Source organism: Prionailurus viverrinus, chromosome D4, assembly GCF_022837055.1.
Source record: "Prionailurus viverrinus isolate Anna chromosome D4, UM_Priviv_1.0, whole genome shotgun sequence".
NCBI classification, from domain to species: Eukaryota; Metazoa; Chordata; class Mammalia; order Carnivora; family Felidae; genus Prionailurus; species Prionailurus viverrinus.
The window spans coordinates 4,077,999-4,098,535 of record NC_062573.1 but is presented as its reverse complement, the minus strand read 5'-3'; the positions used below and the strand labels follow the sequence as shown (position 1 = coordinate 4,098,535).

Here is a 20,537-nt window from a genome sequence, read left to right as displayed (position 1 = left end):
AATAAACAAACATTAAAAAAATAAATAAGTAAAGGAGACTGAAGAGACATAAAAGCTAAATGTAATACACGATCCTGGATTGGCTCCTATATTACAAAAAACGCCTTGCTATAAAGGACACTGAAATAAGTGGTGAAATTTGAATAAGATTTGCTAATCAGATAATAGTATTATGCCATATTAAAATTTTTTATTATTCTTTTAAAATTATTATTTTTAGAGAGAGAGCGTGAGTGAGTTCAGAGGCAGAGAAAGAATCTTAAGCAGGCTCCATGCTCAGCAAGGAGCCCTACACGGGGCTTAATCCCATGACCCTGGGATCATGACCTGAGCCAAAATTAAGAGTTGGATGCTCAACTGACTGAGCTACCCAGACGTCCTTCCTGGTTTTGATAACAGTACTGTGGTCATGTTAGAAACAAAGAAGAATGATGTCTGTAACTTCCTCCCAAAGAGTTAAGAAAATACATACACACACACACACACTTTCTCTCTCTCCCTCTCCTCTGCTCCCTCTTCCTCTCCCAGCCTCCTTCCTTCCTTTCTTTCTCTTTCTCTCTTCTCCTTCCCTTCCCTCTCTCTTTCTCCTTCTTGAAGAAAAGGAAGAGAGGAGTGGTTTTTAAAAAGCTCTTAAGGGGCTCCTGGCTGGCTCAGTCAGTGGAGCATGATGCGACTCTTGATCCTGGGGTTGCAAGTTCAAACCCCATGTTATGTGTGATTACTTAAAAATAAAATCATAAATAAATAAAATCATAAACAAATAATAGCTGTTTAATTTTATAAGGAGCTTGAACTTCTATGCCTTCAAGATTCTGCTCAATTATTCTTTCCTTGAGATTTCTCAGTGCTCCATTTTTATCCTGATAAAGCAGTATGGCAATGCCACAGGATTATTCTCACAATGCCATTCTACCCACATCACCTTCTCCAAGTTTTCCTTAACCTTTTTACTTTTTAACCAGTTAACTAATAAGTTACGAGACAACAAAGTTAAGGAATTCTAAATTTTCTCACATAATTTTCTTTCACGATTCTTAACTGACATAAATTTTCTCATAAGGCTCAGTGTAACTTCCTCTTTCCTCCGATGAGACTAACAATATTTCCCCCATCCTGTTTTGTGCCCTGGTCCCCCTACCAGAGTAAATCCACCAAACCAGAAAGCATCTTACCTAACTGGGAAATCCGCTGAAGGACACAAGGAAAGCGGGACTTGGCCATGGCTCTTAAGGGGCACACTGTCTAAATGGTGGGAACAGAGAAGTTAAGAGACAAAGATAGCACAAGATGATCGGGGCTACGGCAGAGGGCAAAAGGGGCTGTGGAAGTCAAGGAGGGTCATCTTTCCGGTGAGAGGTGGTATCAGAGAATGCTGCTTAGAGGATGTTACAAACAAAAGCTTAGCCTCCAAAGAAAAGTATATATAACCAGGTGAGGAGATGGGGATAAACCATTCTAGGGACGATGAAACTACATGTGCGAAGTCCTCCAAACGTGAACCATCATTGAGTTTTTGGAGAACTAGGATGGAATGCGAACTGTGTGGGGAGCAGCAGAGGGAGAAGGGAAGGGAGGAAGTGGCTGATGCTAGAGTCAGAGGGGCTTTGAAAATCACTCTGAAAAGCCAGAATTTATCCTGAAGGCTGCAAGATGGGTGAGGAGGTAATGCTTGGGAGGTAATGGGCTGGGTAGTGAAGAGGGACAGATGGGGCCCAGCCTCCACTCACTATCCTTATTTAAATTTCCCTCACTGCTTTGCTAATTAATTTCCTGACCAGTCGAATTCCATATATGAAGAGATATCTATGTTTAGAGACAGGGGACAAGAGAGGGCTGGCTCATACATGGCGGTTGAGTTTTTTTGAACACAAGTTTTCAAATTTTGAAGTAAGTTTAGACTTACAAAAGAGTTGCAAAAAAACTAGTACATAGAAACCCCATATACTCTATACCCAGCTTCCCTGTCTGTTAACATCTTACAAAGCACAGACTATTCATCAAAACGAAGAAATTAACTTTGGCATAGTATGGTTGACCAAAATATAAACTTTATTCAGATTTCCCCACTGATGTTCCCTTCTGTTCCAGAATCCAATCTAGGATCCCATACTGCATACAGTTGTCATGTCTCCGTAGTTTCCTCCAATCATTCTTAGTCTTGCCTTGTCTTTTGTGACAATGATACTTTTGGAGAGTATTCTGTATGTCAGGTATTTTGAAGAATGTCTTTCAATTTGGGTTGCCCTGTTTTCCCATAAGTAGATTGGGAATGATCCATCCCTGGGTGTATATATGTGTATCTGTGCCCCTACTGTAGAATATCAGGGGGGTATATGTGTAAATATACTGGTGATACTGACCTTGCTTGGCTAAAATGGTATCTGTCAGAATTCTCTACTGAAACTTATTACTTTCCCCTTTGTAATTACTAAATATTCTGGGGCTATGCAAATACTCTGTTTCTATTTAAAACTATGCTCTCTATTTTAGCATCCATAAATGGATCCTGCCTGCAGCAATGATTACTGTTGTGTTTAAAAAAAATTTTTTTTAATGTTTGTTTATTTCTGAGACAGAGCATGAGTGGTGGTGGGGGGGGGGGGGGGGCAGAGAGAGAGGGAGACGCAGAATCAGAAGCAGGCTCCGGGCTCTGAGCTGCCAGCACAGAGCCTGACACGAGGCTTGAACTCACAGACCGTGAGATCATGACCTGAGCCGAAGTCAGACGGTCAACCCACTGAGCCACCCACACGCCCCTACTGTTGTGTTTTAATGGTGATCTTCTATTTCCTTCGTGCCTTCTACATTTATTAATTAGAATTCTTCTATAAGAAAGAATGGTCACTCCTGTATTCAGTTAGTTTTATCAGTATGAACTCATGGATATTTTATTCTTTGAGTTATAAACTAATGTATAGTTATTTTGTTGCTCAAGCTGTTCTAACTTTGGCTATTGGAAGTGCTTTCAGGTTAGCTTCTGTGAGCTTTTGATAATGTTCCCTCCTTGCCCCTTCCTTTTTAAAATATAGCACATTCTGGCGCGCCTGGGTGGCTCAGTTGGTCAAGGATCCGACTTAGGCTCAGGTCATGATCTCCCGGTCCGTGAGTTCGAGCCCCACGTTGGGCTCTATGCTGACAGCTCAGAGCCTGGAGCCTGCTTCAGATTCTGTGTCTCCCTCTCTCTCTGCTCCTCCCCTGTTCATGCTCTCTCTCTCTCCTTCAGAAATAAAAACATTAAAATAGATAGGTAGGTAGGTAGGTAGGTAGGTAGGTAGATAGGTAGATAGATAGATAGATAGATAGATAGATAGATAGCATATTCTAACTTTCTGGCACCACTGATGCTCCAGGCTCGTCTTATATTTTCCCTGCCACAGCCCTAGAATAACCCATTCCTTCAAAGAGTCTGGTTCCTTTTATTGATATTTGGAGACCAAGATCTGGTTCTTCTAAAAATTTTTTCTGAACATGAGTTCATATTGATACTTCCAATCTTGCACCAGATTGGTGCTTCATTCTTGCCTTCCTCTTTCCTGATTTATAACTTCTTCCTCTGATGTGAGAAAATGGACTCTCATTATCAACGATATATTTACCTGCTTGTTCAACTCCAGTATACAAATAAAGTAGTGACAGACTTCCTAACCCATAACCTTGAAAGAAACAAACTTATAAACTAGAGAGCTTTGTTTGTATACAATTCTTTTTGTCTTCAGCCTTATGGTATAGAGTCGAAACACTATTTTCCAAGGTCAGCTCCTTTCTTCCCCATTTCCTTCCCCATTTCCCCATGTGATTTATCTGTAATACCAGTTAGACTCATTCATCACAGTGTACATTCTATCTTTCCCCCCATAAACTTGTTGCTTTTAAACAAATTTATATACAATAAAATTCACTTCTTTAGTGATGTATATTTCTACATTTTGACAAATGCATAAAATTATATGGCTAACACCACAGTTCCATGTAACAGTTCCGTCAACCAAAAACATTCCAAAGGCAACTGCAATTTAAATGCTGCTTTCTTAGCACCAACCAGGAGGTGGCAGGGTTTCTCTCTGAGAAGCAGCTTCGCAAGGCAACTAAACCATCCAGCAATGCATGCAAAGGGACAAAGGAAGGCAGTTCCCACCCCTCAGTATTCCTTGTGTCATCTTCTCCTGGCTATGGTTATAGGAGTTATGAAGTTAAGCTTCTTCCCTAAAACAGGAGAGTTTGGTTAGAAGGTCCAGAGTCTCATATTCCAACTAAATAAGCAGGATGAATCATCAGAGAGAACAGTCAAGAAGCCAACCATAAGAAGCCAACCATAAATATGCTTTGAGAAAATACAGTGAGGACAAAAAAGGGAGATGAGAAAACTGGAGACCAACACCAAATCAGATCAAAGTGGAGAGATGCTCACAGGCTCTCTCTTCAAGACGTTACTTGTTTGGCAGTGGTGGCTGGGAAACGTTTCTGTAAGAGGAAACGGCCAGTGTGGAAGGGAGAGGACTTCTAGCTAGAGGAAAGAACCTGAGCACAGGCAGGATAATACAAAGCATGCTTGAGGCACAGGAAGTCAATTCGGACAGAAAAGGAGATTAGACACATACCAGACAAAGTTAGTAACAATTTAAATGCTGTATTATAGGTATTTATCATCCAGTAAACACAGGGCATTCCAACATGCGAGTAGCTATGCCAATATGGTAGATGCTGTAAAGCAGCACGTTGTCTATACGGTTAGGTACCAGATCTGCCTGATTAATAATGAATTACAACTTAGTAATTATTATCCACATAATCACCACTAACTTATCTACTGGTAAGATATTTTACCTCTCCCAGCTGCATCTATAAACCGAGGGTAATATTTAATAATAGGTTTGTGCATATTCAATGAGACAATGCATAGAAAGTGCTGAAGAGTTTCTGATATACATAGTATCTGATAAATATTAGTATTATAAGTAAATTATAAATGACCTAATTTATCTAAATGCCTTTTTTAGAACTTTCTTACCTTTCTTCATGATAGGAAAGCTTTTATTTATTTATTTTTTTAATTTTTTTTAATGTTTATTTATTTTTGAGAGAGACAGAGACAGAATGTGAGTGGGTTAGGGGCAGAGAGAGAGAGGGAGACACAGAAGCAGAAGCAGGCTCCAGGCTCTGAGCTGTCAGCACAGAGCCCGACGCGGGGCTCAAACTCACAAGCTGTGAGATCATGACCTGAGCTGAAGTCAGACGCTCAACCGACTGAGCCACCCAGGCGCCCCGATAGGAAAGCTTTTAAAGGATTCTTCTGATCCCACATATAATTTAAAAAAAACAAAAATAGGGGCGCCTGGGTGGCGCAGTCGGTTAAGCGTCCGACTTCAGCCAGGTCACAATCTCGCGGTCCGGGAGTTCGAGCCCCACGTCAGGCTCTGGGCTGATGGCTCGGAGCCTGGAGCCTGTTTCCGATTCTGTGTCTCCCTCTCTCTCTGCCCCTCCCCCGTTCATGCTCTGTCTCTCTCTGTCCCAAAAATAAATAAACGTTGAAAAAAAAAATTAAAAAAAAAAAACAGAAACAAAAATAAAAACCAGTGTTAAGTATATCTGGTTGTCTGCACTTATTAATGAGACAAAACCAATTTGAACAGTTCACTAAATCTAACTCCCACCCCAACACACTACTATTATGAACCCCTAGTACCTCGCTGAGTATTTTATATACGTTGTCATATTTAATCCTCTAGAGAATTCCCAAAAGGTTAAGTACTCACTATCACATGATTTTAAAGGTAAGATAATTGAGCATCAGACATAAAGCAAACTGCCCAAGGTCACAGAACTGATCTGTCACCAACCCCTGCCTCTATGCTTTCTACTGAACTGTACTATACTATATTGTCCACCCTCCATGAGAACGCTCCTAGAGTTTCTGACACTGGCCCTCTCCTCTTCTGTATCCAAGTTCTTTCCTTGGGTGGTTTTTACCCACCAACAAAATTTTACCACCTGATTGTAAACAGTTCCACAAACTTCTGCTTAAAGGCAGGACTTTTCACTTCAGTTCCTACATATCCACATTCCTTGGTGGACATTGTATGTGTCTTTCTCAGGTACCTCAAACAATGCACTGCCAAGGTCAACATTCTGCCCCACGCTGCTTTTTAGCCTGACTTTTTTTTCCTGGTAGGGCTGTTACTATTAATCCAAATCTTCAAGTTCAACTTCTGGTGCTGCCCAATATCCAGTACGTTATCAACTCCTATCAGGTAAGCTTCTCCCACGTCTCCCCATCTGTAACATTACTTTTTCTGCCCCTCCTTCAGATTCTTCACACCTTTCTTCCAGACTCTAAAAATTTTCTAGGTAGCCTTTCTGCTTTCCCCCACACCAATCCATTCTTTAAAGCCTGCCCCTTGGATTAATCCTCTTAGAAAATTGGTTTATTCATGTAATCTCAGGCCAATGGCTCTCAGAAAGCTTCCCCCCAAATCCCACATTCTTCACAAACCTGGATGCAGATTTCTGGGCATGCCTAACCTCTGAGTACACCATGATTCTAGCAAACAAAATGATATCACATGCAAGTGACATACTGCCTTCCTACTTTTTCATCCCAAATTCCTACTTCCTGTTATGCTCTGAAAGAAGAACTAGTGGAGTATATGAATCCCAGTTAGGACTTGATTGTTAATTGGGGTCTTGCCAAATGGAGCCTGTGAATTCATTCTCACAGAATCTGTAACATCTCACCAGTCTTTCTCCCTACGTATTCTGGGAAATCCCTGTAGGCAGGAGCTACACCAGACTCGTTTTTGGGTTATGAGTACATGGTACAACACCTGGCACACAGTGCAGGCTTGGGAAATAAATAACGCCAAGGCTTAATAGCTAACACTAAGATACAGTGATGGTTGAAGGGTGGGTAGTAGAGACACAAGCACCACTCACCCTTCCGATTCATCCCCATCTGGAGGCATTTGAGCAGGCGGCAGTACTGGCACCTGTTCCTCTGCTTCCGAGACATGACACAGTTCTTGTCACGACTGCACCGATACACCCGCTTGTTGCAAATGCTCCGCTTGAAAAACCCTTTGCATCCCTCACAGGAGATGATTCCATAGTGCAATCCTGTGGCACGGTCCCCACAAATGAGACAGGTTCGTTGTTCAGCCCGATCATCTGGAACAGAAACTGAACAGATTCAAGTTAGAACACATGGAAATAATGCCTTTAAGCCTGCAGTCCTAAAATAAGCAATCCTGCTCTGGGCAGATCAAGAATATCACTCTTTCCAGGCTGACTGGCAAACAGGGGGCATCTTTAGAGCCTTTGCCTTAGGAACAGATCCTTACATCTACCTGCAGATAACACAAATATAGCCTATCTAAAAAATAACTCATGCTCATGCTCCTCCTCCTGGGTTTCATCATGACTTAGACCAGTATCCAGGTCAGATACTTGGGAGATATCTTCGACTCCTCCCTCTCCCTAACGTTCCTCAGCCACAGCCCATTACTTCTACTCTGCAGAAAGGTAAGGATTACTGATACTGTATGTAAGTGCCCAGCATAGGGCATACATCCATTAAAGCAAAGTTGTAATTTTTAACCAGTGAAGAAGTTTTAACCATGCCCAGCCAACCAACCAGTCATCCATCCATTCAACAGATATTAGGCAGCTCTTCTAGTCTAGGCACTATTGTAAGGCATAGATACAGCAGTGAATAAAAGTCCCTGCTGAAGCTTACGTTCTAGCAGAATATCTACTCTGTGTCCAGGGCCTGTGTTCCGTACTGGGTATTCAGAAATAAATCATCATGTTCCTGATAGTCAAGGAACTTACTGCCTAGCAACAAACAAGTTAGTCGAAGAGGAAATTCAGGCTGGATATATAGCTCTCTAACTTCCTCTTCCCTCAAATTCACTTGCTCAGGACCAAGCAACTGCTAAAGAACAGCCATATGACAAAAAAAAGTGCTCTGGTGAACTGTGATATCAGATCTTGCTAGCAGGTGCAAGAAACCTCCAAGAAAAGGTTTTGATCAGGGGCCAAGAGATTTGAACCTCACTGCTGAGTAACAGGTAAGATACAATGATTAAGAACACAGCCTTTAGAGTTGGAGATCCTTATTTAAACTGAAGTTCTGACACTTACTAGCTGACTGAACTTGGGAAAATTAAGTTATTTCATCTATCTGAATCTAGTTTCTCTCATCTGTAAAATGGGGGTTATAATGGTACATACATATCATAGATAAAATACTCAGCACGATGCCTGGGCTGCAATGGACATTTCATAAATGACAGCTACTATTTTTATTATCATTATCCTAACAGGCCCACACTTCATGTGATAATAACATTCCTGAAAACAAAAGCATTTGAAAGCAATGTTAAAGAATGTTAAATGGCAGTATGTGTAGGAGAGATGTAAAGAAGAAAGGATACTAGCATTTAGGCAACTTTATTACATGCCAACTTAGAGATGTCTTTATGATCCCTATTTGTATCATTTGGATAATGGCCACCCAAATATATCAGGTCCTAATCCCTGAAACCTGTAAATCTTACCTTGTAAGGAAAAGCAGGCTTTGTGGATGTGATCAAATAAGGATCTTGAGATGGGAGATTATTCTGGCTTATATAGGTGGGCTCTACTTGCAATCACACATGACTTTATAAAGAGAAAGACAGAGATTTGATATAGACAGAGGGGGATTTGATATAGCAGAAGAGGACACACACGCATGCACGCACACGTGCACAGAGGAGAAGGCAATGTGAGGACAGGTGGAAGGTGGACACAAGGAATGGCTGCCACTACAAGTTGGATGAGGCAAGAAATGAATTCCCCCCTAAAGCCTCTGGAGTAAGTGTGGCTCTGCCCACCTTCATTTCTACCCAGTGATACTGATGATTTTTGAACTTCTGATTCCCTAACTGTGAGAAAATAAATTTCCGTTGTTTCAAGCCACCCAGTTTGTGTAATTTTTAACAGCAGCACAGGAAACTAATCCACAATATTTTTTCCATACAGGGAAACATATATTAAGGCTCTTGCCAAAGAACACAGCAAATAGCAGGTATGCAGAGAGAACCATCACATACATGACCACATGGCTAGGGAAATAGAGAAAGACAGATATGGAAAGAAGAATCACCTAGGTTCTTGAGGACTCTGTATTTTGTAATTACAGAATTTTCTAAGCCTTTCTTTTTTCACATTTTTCTTTAACATTTATTTATTTTTGAGAGAGACAGAGACAGAGTGCAAGCTGGGGAGGGGCAGAGATGGGGAAACAGAATCCGAAGCAGACTCCAGGCTCAGAGCTGTCAGCACAGAGCCTGACGTGGGACTTGAACTCACGAACCATGAGATCATGACCTGAGCCAAAGTTGGCCACTTAACCAACTGAGCCACCAAGGCGTCCCACAGAACTTTCCAAGCTTTTCTAAGGCTTGGATGAACTTCCCAACTGTGGGCAAACTGACATACCATGACAAACTCACATTTATGTCTTGGAATACATACTTTGTTTTCTTTTTAATTGGTCAAGCTAACTTAAATGGGTTTTTGTTACATGCAGCTAAAAGAAACTTGGTTAAAATGCTCTATAAAAATGGCCCTGGTGTAATAAGTATTCTTTTTCTTTTCCTTTTTTTCTTTTTTTAATTTTTAATGTTTATTCATTTTTAAGATACAGAGAGAGCACAGTAGGGTGGGTCAGAGAGAGAGGGACACACAGAATCGGAAGCAGGCTCCAGGCTCTGAGCTGTCAGCACAGAGCCTGATGCGAGGCTCGAACTCACGAACCGTGAGATCATGACCTGAGCTAAAGTCAGACGCTCAACTGACTGAGCCACCCAGGCGCCCCATCTTTTCCTCTTTTAAAAATGCAAAAGAAATTCAAGGTAAACATTAGAGTAAAGTTACAACAGAAAATTTAAAAACTAAACCAGAAAAAGCCAAAAAGGCAAAATGAATGATAGGACAATAGTACTATGTGTGGGATGGGATTCCCTAGAGTGCCGGGCTTGAGTTGCTGAAAGGGCTTAGAAACAGAACATAGAATACTGTGAAAAAATCATGACTGGATACAGAGAACCTAAATTTTCTCACTTTAAATTCAAACCTTCAATATTAAATTTATATATGCATGATATCACATTCTATCATATATATGATATATATGATATATATCATACATAAACACACATTAAAATGTAAACCAGGGGCGCCTGGGTGGCTCAGTCGGTTAAGCGGCCGACTTCGGCTCAGGTCATGATCTCACGGTCTGTGAGTTCGAGCCCCGCGTCGGGCTCTGTGCTGACAGCTCAGAGCCTGGAGCCTGCTTCCAATTCTGTGTCTCCCTCTCTCTCTGACCCTCCGCTGTTCATGCTCTGTCTCTGTCTCAAAAATAAACATTAAAAAAAATAAATAAATAAATAAAAATAAAATATAAACCAGAACTCTATCAGAATAGACTTAAAAAGAGTTATAATTAATCAATCTCTAGAAGAACCATACCATCCCTTTCTTCATGGATATGATTTCACTGAACACCGACCACAACTAAGCACTGTGCTTTGTGTCGTGTCACATAATTCTCATAATCCCAAAGGTGGATACAAGTGCTATCATCCTTTTGTAATTGAGAGAATGGAGATCTCAAAAAAAGTTAAGTAACTTGTCCATTTATGAGTTGACGACCCTCATCTGCTAGTATCAGAATTGGAGTTCAGTAGCCGCTTTAGAAAGCATTCGTATGGTACTCTGTGCAGCATCTGGATCCACAGCAAAGGACCCACTGAGCAACAATCCAATACAGACCTGTTAAGAATCTGCTTGTATCTTGTGACACTGCTTGTTCTTGTTCTTCTCATCAGAGTTTACTTTTTTGTTTTTTTTTTATTTTTTTTTTCAAAGTTTATTTATTTTGGGGACAGAGAGAGACAGAGCATGAACGGGGGAGGGGCAGAGAGAGAGGGAGACACAGAATCGGAAACAGGCTCCAGGCTCTGAGCCATCAGCCCAGAGCCTGACGCGGGGCTCGAACTCGCAGACCGCGAGATCGTGACCTGGCTGAAGTCGGACGCTTAACCGACTGCGCCACCCAGGCGCCCCAACTTTTTTTTTTTTAATTAATGTTTATTTATTTTTGAGACAGGAAGAGACAGAGCATGAACAGGGGAGGGTCAGAGAGAGGGAGACACAGAATCTGAAGCAGGCTCCAGGCTCTGAGCTGTCAGCACAGAGCCTGACGCGGGGCTAGAACTCACGGACCGTCCGCGAGATCATGACCTGAGCCGAAGTCGGCCCCTTAACCGACTGAGCCACCCAGGCGCCCCTCATCAGAGTTTAAAAGGCCACAGTGAGATCAAAGACGAGTGGGAATAATTCTCCACTGAGGGCACAAAGAGACTAGATTCCCTTTGAGTCCTATGACTGCTTCTCTCTCTGGCCACAGCTATTCTTCCTGCCATGTTCTGTTTCTATAGAACAGCACTGGTCTATGCCACAGACCAGGAACTAATTCAGAAGGAAGCCTCTCAAAGGTACAGGAGAAAGGCTCTCTCCCAGCGAACCCTGAAGCCCTTCAAGGAAGCATTTGACAAACTCCCCTCACAACATGTGGGAAAAGATCACAGAAACAGGAGAAATTATTGTTAACTGACCACTTGGGTACCAGGCCCTGTGTCAGGCACTTAACACGTTATTGTGCTGAATCATAAAAAATAAAGTACCTTATTTTACTGAAGAGGAAACTGAAGCTTATGAGGTCACCCAGTCACCAAGTATGGGAGTTAGGGCTAGAACCCCCAAGTCTAAGAATCTAATCATCACATTCTGTGGCCACAGCAAAGCAAATCTATCTATTCTATATGCAAGTAAGTCAGGCCCTTTGCCACTTGGGGGGGAAAAAAAGCGAAAAAGCCAAAACCTGTGTAAATGAACACATTGAAGCAAAATGCCCCAATTGTGCCCTGCCAGATACCAGATACAGATTTCTGCACCTCCTATTCTTGTAATGGAGTTGAAGGGTATTTTTATCTTTATTATTTCACTTGTACCAGGCCAGGACAAGGATCATTTTTATAGATATCACAAAGAACATTTAGTGACTATTCACTGTGTCCCATGCAACATTCAAGACATTTTTACATGTGTGCCCTTACTTATTCATCACAATAACTGAGAGGAATCATTATTCTCATATTACAGAACCTGGAATCTTAGAGCTAGAAAATGCCTTGGAAATTGCCTTGAGCAGACCTTTACTGGAGGCATGAATGCCCTCTACAACATTCCAAAAATAAGGGGTTGCCCCACACTCTACTTGCACATCTTTAGGGAATCAATAAGGTACTTCATTCCATTCATTTCATTTTACACAGTTTTAATGGTTCAAAAGCTTCTTTTTACCCTAAGCAAAAGTCTGTTAACCTGAAGCTTTCCCTACTGCCCTGAACTATGTGCTCAAGGGCAAAAAAATAAATGCATAACCTAACCTAGTTTATATACCAACCATTCAGAAATTTAAAGCTAAATGGGGTTTCCAACTGTGAATTTCTTCTTCTTCCATTTCTTTTTTAAATGTTTATTTTGAGACAGACGGAGAAAAGGAGAGCGAGAATCCCAAGCAGGGTCCATGCTGTCAGTGCAGAGCCTGACGCGGAGGCTTGATCCCACAAACCACGAGATCATGACCTGAGCCAAAATCAAGAGTCAGATGCTTAACTGACTGAGCCACCCAGGCGCCCCTTCCTCTCCCATTTCTTATTCTTAATGAAATCACATAGTATCAAGATCTCTTAAAGTATCCAGAACTGAATGTTTTTTTTCCTAATATAAGACTCAATTAGCTTTGCTTTTATGTTTCTTCAGCTATCAATACCAGTAAACACATAGTATTTTATAATTACTAGTACTGTAAAAATGCTACACACTTAATAACTGGCAAACTGAAGCTTAAAAGAGGCAAAGAACCTTAATCTTGGTTACACAGCCAGTCAACAGTAGAACTGAAATCAGAATTCAGGACCTTTTATTTCTAATCCCCCTTACACTTAATCCATATCTCATTCATAAATGTCTAAAGCTTAAGGTATTTATCACATATACCATTAACCCATGTCTTTCTTTCTTTCTTAAGATTTTTTATTTTTATTTTTATTTTTTTTTAACGTTTATTTATTTTTGAGACAGAGAGAGAGCATGAACAGGGGAGGGTCAGAGAGACAGGGAGACACAGAATCCGAAACAGGCTCCAGGCTCTGAGCGGTCAGCACAGAGCCCAACGTGGGGCTCGAACTCACAGACCGCGAGATCATGACCCGAGCCGAAGTCGGCCGCTTAACCTACTGAGCCACCCAGGCGTCCCAAGACTTTTTATTTTTTAAGTAGTCTCTACACCCAATGTGGGGCTGGAACTTACAACCAAAAGATCAAGAGTTGCATGTTCTACCAACTGAGTTAGCCAGGCATCCTAACCCATGTCTTTCTTATTCCATTCTTGGGAAGGTGAACGTTGAACCCAAAGGTAGGACTTTACCTTTGTCCTTGATTAATTTTATCTTTATATAATAAATTCTGTATGTCATTCTGGCCTATTGAAATCTTTAGGAATCCAGTCCTGTCACCCAGTGCACTAGTTATTTCTCCTACCTCCTTCTTTTCTCCAGGTTTGGTATTAGATTATTTGCATTTCCAACCTTAAGACAATATTAAACAAAATGTGGTGGGGCACCTGGGTGGCTCAGTTGGTTACGTGTCTAACTCTTGGTTTTGGCTCAGGTCATGCTCCCACAACTCATGAGTTTAAGCCTTGCATTGGGCTTTGTGCTGAAAGTGTGGAACCTGTTTGGGATTCTCTTTCTCCCTCTCTCTGCCCCTCCCCACTGCACACTCTCTCTCTCAAAAATAAACATTTTTTTTTCAACGTTTATTTATTTGGGGGACAGAGAGAGACAGAGCATGAACAGGGGAGGGGCAGAGAGAGAGGGAGACACAGAATTGGAAACAGGCTCCAGGCTCTGAGCCATCAGCCCAGAGCCTGACGCGGGGCTCGAACTCCCGGACCGCGAGATCGTGACCTGGCTGAAGTCGGACGCTTAACCGACTGCGCCACCCAGGCGCCCCAAACATTTTTTTTAATGTGGCCAATAAATAAACATTAAAAGGGGAGGGGGCACCTGGATGGCTCAGTCATTAAGCCTCTGACTCTTGATCTCGTCTCATGTCATAATTTCACGGTTTGTGTGATCCAGTCCCACATCGGACTCTGGGCTGACAGCACAGAGCCTGCTTGGGATTCTCTCTCTCCATCCCCATCTGCCCGTCCCCTGTGCTCGTTCTCTCTCTCTTTCTCTCTTTCTCTCAGAATAAATAAATATACATTAAAAATATAAGAATATGGGAATGCAAGCTGGTGCAGCCACTCCAGAAAGCAGTATGGAGGTTCCTCAAAAAACTAAAAATAGAACTACCCTCCGACCCAGCAATTGCACTACTAGGCATTTCTCCACAGGATACAGGTGTGCTGTTTCAAAGGGACACATGCACCCCCATGTTTATAGCAGCACTATCAACAATAGCCAAAGTATGGAAAGAGCCCAAATGTCCACTGATGGATGAATGGATAAAGAAGATGTGGTATATATATACAATGGAGTATTACTCAGCAATCAAAAAGAATGATTTGTTGCCATTTGCAAATACATGGATGGAACCGGAGGGTATTATGCTAAGTGAAATTAGTCAGAGAAAGACAAAAATCCTATGACTTCATTCACATGAAGACTTTAAGAGACAAAACAGATGAACATAAGGGAAGGGAAACAAAAATAATATAAAAACAGGGAGGGGCACAAAACAGAAGAGACTCATAAATATGGAGAACAAACTGAGGGTTATGGGAGAGGCTGTGGGAGGGGGGATGGGCTGAATGGGTAAGGGGCACTAAGGAATCTACTCCTGAAATCACTGTTGCACTATATGCTAACTAATTTGGATGTAAATTAAAAAAAAATTAAATAAATAAATAAATAAATAAATAAATATATATAAAATAATAAATGGGGCATCTGGGTGGCTCAGTTGGTTAAGCATCTGACTTCAGCTCAGGTCATGATCTCACAGTTTGTGAGTTCAAGCCCCATGTCAGGCTCTGTGCTGACAGTTCAGAACCGGGAGCCTGCTTCAGATTCTATGTCTCCCTCTCTCTCTCTGCCCCTCTCTCACTCATGCTCTGTCTCTCTAAAATAAACAAATGTTCAAAAAAATGTTTTAATATATAGTAATAAATAAACAGAAGGTGGCATTCTGGTAAGCTGTGAGAGACCCTTCTCCAATCTGACTTAACCATTAGCATTCTGGAAATAGATGCTCAATTAGCTCTGTCTCTAGATTAGACCAGACACTCTAGTCTGGCTTGCATTTCTCTATCTTATATATAAGGATATCATGAACGAATGTGTCATATAACTCACTGAAATTTCAGATTCATTACAGCATCTACAGCATGCTTTGACTAGTGAGACTAACACAAAGGAAATATTCATAACCATTCCTAATTAAACACTGTTAATTTATTAAATCAACGTTCTTAATCTGTATTATTCTACCTAAAATGCAATGGAAAGAGAATTAGGCAAGTAAGTACTTCATATTGGAGACTATGGATCATAGTAACTATACTGCTCAGAAGTCAGAAAGATAAGAGAGGAGTTGACAAAAAACTGAGGGTTTGAAAAACAGCATGTATTTGAAACTCTGCACAAGGTAGTTCATTAGCTGCAGAAACAGCAATGAGTAAAAAATAGTGTAGGAGAGAGAAGACTTACTAATTTGTCAGAGAAGATGAATATTTATCATGATCAACAGTACTAGAAGGGCTCAGATAGTGACCTTTGAGAATACCATTTCCTACAAACAGGAGCCTGGACTCCTTAGAGAAATGGTTGATTCCAGATTTGAGGCAGAATATATATAGGATGAGTGTTGTTGTGCTACCCAAGACTAATATGGGATCATGTTACATCAAAAATATAGGAAGCAGGGCACCTGGGTGACTTAAGTCAGTTGAGCGTCTGACACTTGATTTCGGCTTAGGTCATGGTTTCACAGTTCATGAGATTGAGCTCATGTGCTGACAAAGCAGAGCCTGTCTGGGACTCTCGCTCTCCCTGCCCCTCCCCTACACATGCTCTCTCCCAAAAGAAATAAACTTAAACACAAAGAAGAATATAGGAAGCAACACAAAAAGCCTCCCACTCGCCTAAAATAGAGCAACCTATATACGTCAAAAAGAATAATGACAGCAGTGGGTTAAAACACTTCAAAGATAATAATCAATGCATTTACAATAATATTAAAAAGAAAAACCTCATTAGTTACCATGGAGGTCACTTGCACACTAATTCATTATTCTGAAACTTGATGTATTAAGGGGAAAAAAGCAAACATTAAAAGTAAAGCTATTGGAATCTTCCTCTCTTGCCCCTCTCCTCAAGAGTAAAAGGAGAGAGGAAGGTGTAAACTAAGACAGTTTTTAAGAACTTTAAACTTTTGAACTTTATGCTTTAACTGAAAAGACTGAAATTAGGTGAACAGACCTGCGTGGCAGTCAAGAGAACAGGCTTGGATAGGGAGGTAGAGTTGATCTCAAGGCCTACAGCAAGGTAAATCTCAACTCACAGATGGAAAGGAAAGAGAGCATGATCTGCTCTCCAGATCTCTTGAATAGAGGCAATAGAACATGCAGACTAAGAACCTAGGCTCTAGAGTTACACTCTGGCTCAAACTAGGCTGTCACTTGCTAGCTGTGTGACTTTGGAAGGTTTCTTAACCTCTTCAGAGGTATCTCAGTTTCTAATCTACAAAATGTAGATAATATTATTGTACCTTCTTCAAATAACTGTTTTGAGAACCAAGGAATTAACAGACTGCTTATAAATGACATGGAACTCTAGCATCCTCATGGTATTAGAATGAAACAGCTTTGTAAATTCTAAAGTACTCAACATTATTATTGCTTGTCTTTTTTTTTTTTTTTTGAACTAAAAAACTTTTAAAATTTAGCACAAAAGAGTATTATTCAGTCTGGTGGCAGGGGAAGGTAGTGACAGATTTCCTAGAAGAGGTGAGTTCTGAAGTATGACTACCACTTAGATAAATGTAGACAGAGGAGGGTACAGGGAGAAGAAATAACTGGCATATAAAGTCATGTCTTAAATTTGCAGCTGGAAAGCTCTCTCCAAGTTGGGTTTCCTCTGAGAAGAATCTCCTTCCTTTCTAAAACAGCCAATATACTTCACTGAGCTTTAGCAAGACTATCAAGATGAGTTACACAGAAACATCCACAGATACAATGTCAAGTTATGTCTTAACCCCTTTATATGTTAAAGAGTCATGATCTGCCCATAATTTGGTTCCTACACAATGTTCTAAAAGGAGCCTGCTGGTTACTCACGATAAATAAATGTAACATACATGAGCATTATTAGAAATAAGATGTTGGTCTTTGCTAGTTTTTCAAACCTTAGGAATAATCTTAAGAATTTGTTTTCAAGCCAAAAATTATTCTCATGCAGGTAACAGGAAGTATCATATTAAATTTCATTTCTTCAGGGGCATTGGGTGGCTCAGTTGGTTGAGCGTCTGACTCTTGATTTCGGCTCGGGTCATAATCTTATGGTTTGTGGGTTTGAGCCCTGCACCGGGCTCTGTGCTGACAGCACAAAGCCTGCTTGGGAATTTTTTTTTTTTTATCTCTTTCTCTCAAAATAAATAAATATTAAATACATACATACATTTCTTCAACTTTTAACACTCCTGCTGAAACAGATAAGGGCAAAAGCAGAGCTCGGTTGGGGTCTCTATGGACACAGATTAATTTTCAGAGGCAGATATATCAAATTCAAAGGAAATAATGAGAACGAATAAAGCAGCTGGTATCACTGGCCTAGAAAAATTAATAACAATCTGAACCATGTACAGAGCCCTAGCAACATCTCAGAGGACCACTGACATATGTCTGCTCAAATAAATGGATTATTTACCAAGAACAATAAGTAAAGGAGAACAAAGACATTTATAAACTGATCTGTTCATCAATCTGACCAGAATTTTACAATACTTAGGTTCTTATTTTGTATAAGCGGCAGGACCCCTTAGTTACACCTAACCAAAGTTACACTGCTGGTTAAGTCTCAAAGACATTAACAGTAACATCTGGCTCCATGATTGCTACTGAGAAGATGCTCATTTTGTAGAATAAATGAATGAACAATGAATGAATAAATGGTATGGCTTTCCAAATTAGAAGTCATAACCCACAGCATCATGACTAGCATTTTTGGAGGAAATGAAATAGAAAATATCAAAGTGCTTCATATGTAGTAAGGGTAAAATATTGTGAAACCTTTCTTTCAAATGAAGTGTGTTCATTTGTGTGACTGTGTGTACATATGTGTGGTGGAGTACTGGATCACAATGTATTAAGGATTAAAGTGTAAAAAGTTTGAAATACATTGGCTTGGTGGGTTAAGACACTTAATCAAGTAGGAATTCCAGCTCTCCACTTCTCAGCTCTGTAACTGTGGTCACACTCCTCAGTTCTCTAAGTCTCACTATCAACTGTAAAACAGATACCTATAGTACTCGCCTCACGGACTAGGGAATACAATGATAATAGCTAACATGCACGCTGGCACTATGTAACAAGTTCTGTTCTTTATGTATTACATATAATTCACTCCTTCCTCACAACTCTATGTAGTAGATACTACTATTATCTCCATTTTGCAGATGAAAAACTGAGGCACACATAGAATAAGAAATATGCCCAAAGTCCCCTAGCTAATAGGCAGTAGAGCCAGAATTCTAAGCAGACAAACTTGCACCAGGATCTGAGAACTTTCACACTATGGTGCTTACTACAATGCCTAATATACAGCAAACATGCAATAAATGTTAGTTGTGTTGTGGTTGTTAGATACAAGTTTTCTGTAAGATTAGAACCTTTTTTCTGCAACTTTATGAAACATTTTAGAAAGTATTTTTGTTTAAAAAAATCCACCTTCACAGCAATAAATAGTGCTTTAATTTAAAAAGAAAAAGGCTTTGATAGATTTCAACATTACCTCTCAATTCATAGCAAACTAGGAATAAAAAAAAAACTTATTTATTTAATATGATAAAGGTTATTTAAAGAAACCTAAACCAAATATCATACTTAATGGTGAAATGCTTACAAAAGTTTTTCTTTTAAGATTGGAAATAAGACAAGGATGGACCATTGTCAACACCTTCATTCAACAGTGTAAGTATTGGAGGTTCTAGACAGCACAGTGAAATAAGAAATACACAAAAACTAACCATATTTCTAATACCATCCACAAAGAGATAACATTTTTAAAAACCTGCCACTTACAATAATAGCAAGGAAATATAAAATAGCTAGGATGCAAACCAATAAAAACATGCAAGATCTCTATGGAGAAATTGTAAAACACTTAATATAAAATATTTCTAAGATAAATTGAGGAAGATTTCAGTAACTGAAGAGAAATACTACGCTAACATACTGCAAGTTATTACTGTAAAGATCAATAGAGTAAAATCCCATTCAAAATCCCAACTCTGTATGTTTGTGTATAACTTGAGATAATTGTAAAATGTATATGGGAAACACAAAAGAACAAAAAGAGCACAGATAGTTGAGAAAAACAAGACTTTACCATATATCAATATTCATTTTAAAGTTACAGTAACTAAGGTATGTTTTATCAGCTTAGGGATAGAAAATAGACCAAAGGAACTGAATGAAGACATACCATACCACAACATAACCAGGCATATTATGGATATTTAATTTATGGTAAAGTGGGCACAGCAGAGCAGTGAGGAAATGACAAGTCTTTTCAGTGAACAGCGTGGGACAATTAGATATCTATATGGAAAGAAAATGGGACTTCACCCTACCTCACACCAGGCAAAATATTTAATTCCAACTAGATTCCAATGTCAAAAGCAAAATAACATACCTCTCAGATGATAATTTAAAAACCTTCATGATCTTGGATTAGGAAGAGATTTTAAAAACAGGCCACAAAAAGCATTAATCATAAAGAAAAACTAATAAAATTAGACTACATTAAAATGAAGAACATCCAGAGAGTGAAAAGTATGAGAGAAGATAAATGCAATACACATAAACTACAAAGAGCCAATATTCAAAAATATAAAACTCCTATACAACATTAAGAGAAATGCAAGCCAGTAGAAAACTGGGCAAGAAAGTTGAACAGGCATTTCACAAAGGAGACTATCCACATTCATCAATCAACTTAAGATGTCAAATCTATTAGTAACCAAGGATATGTTAAATAAAACCACAATAATATACTAATGGCTAAAAATTAAAAAAAAAAAAAGATTTCAAGTTATGATGGTAATTTGGAAAAACTAACTTTCATATGTTATTGATAGAAGTGTTTATTAGTCCAACTACTATAGAAAACAGCATGTCCCAGGGTACCTGGGTGGCTCAGCTG

At 39.9% G+C, this 20,537-nt stretch overlaps 1 protein-coding gene across 3 annotated transcripts in view; it reads right to left on the bottom strand.

Annotated features, from left to right (window-relative positions):
* Positions 1-20,537, bottom strand: part of NR6A1 (nuclear receptor subfamily 6 group A member 1) — a 233,442-nt gene that overhangs the window by 31,383 nt on the left and 181,522 nt on the right. For all 3 annotated transcript variants that reach the window (XM_047830144.1, XM_047830145.1, XM_047830146.1), the window contains one exon: positions 6,931-7,173. In XM_047830144.1, coding sequence (XP_047686100.1) covers positions 6,931-7,173 — 243 coding nt within the window. The remainder of the gene's footprint in view (positions 1-6,930; positions 7,174-20,537) is intronic.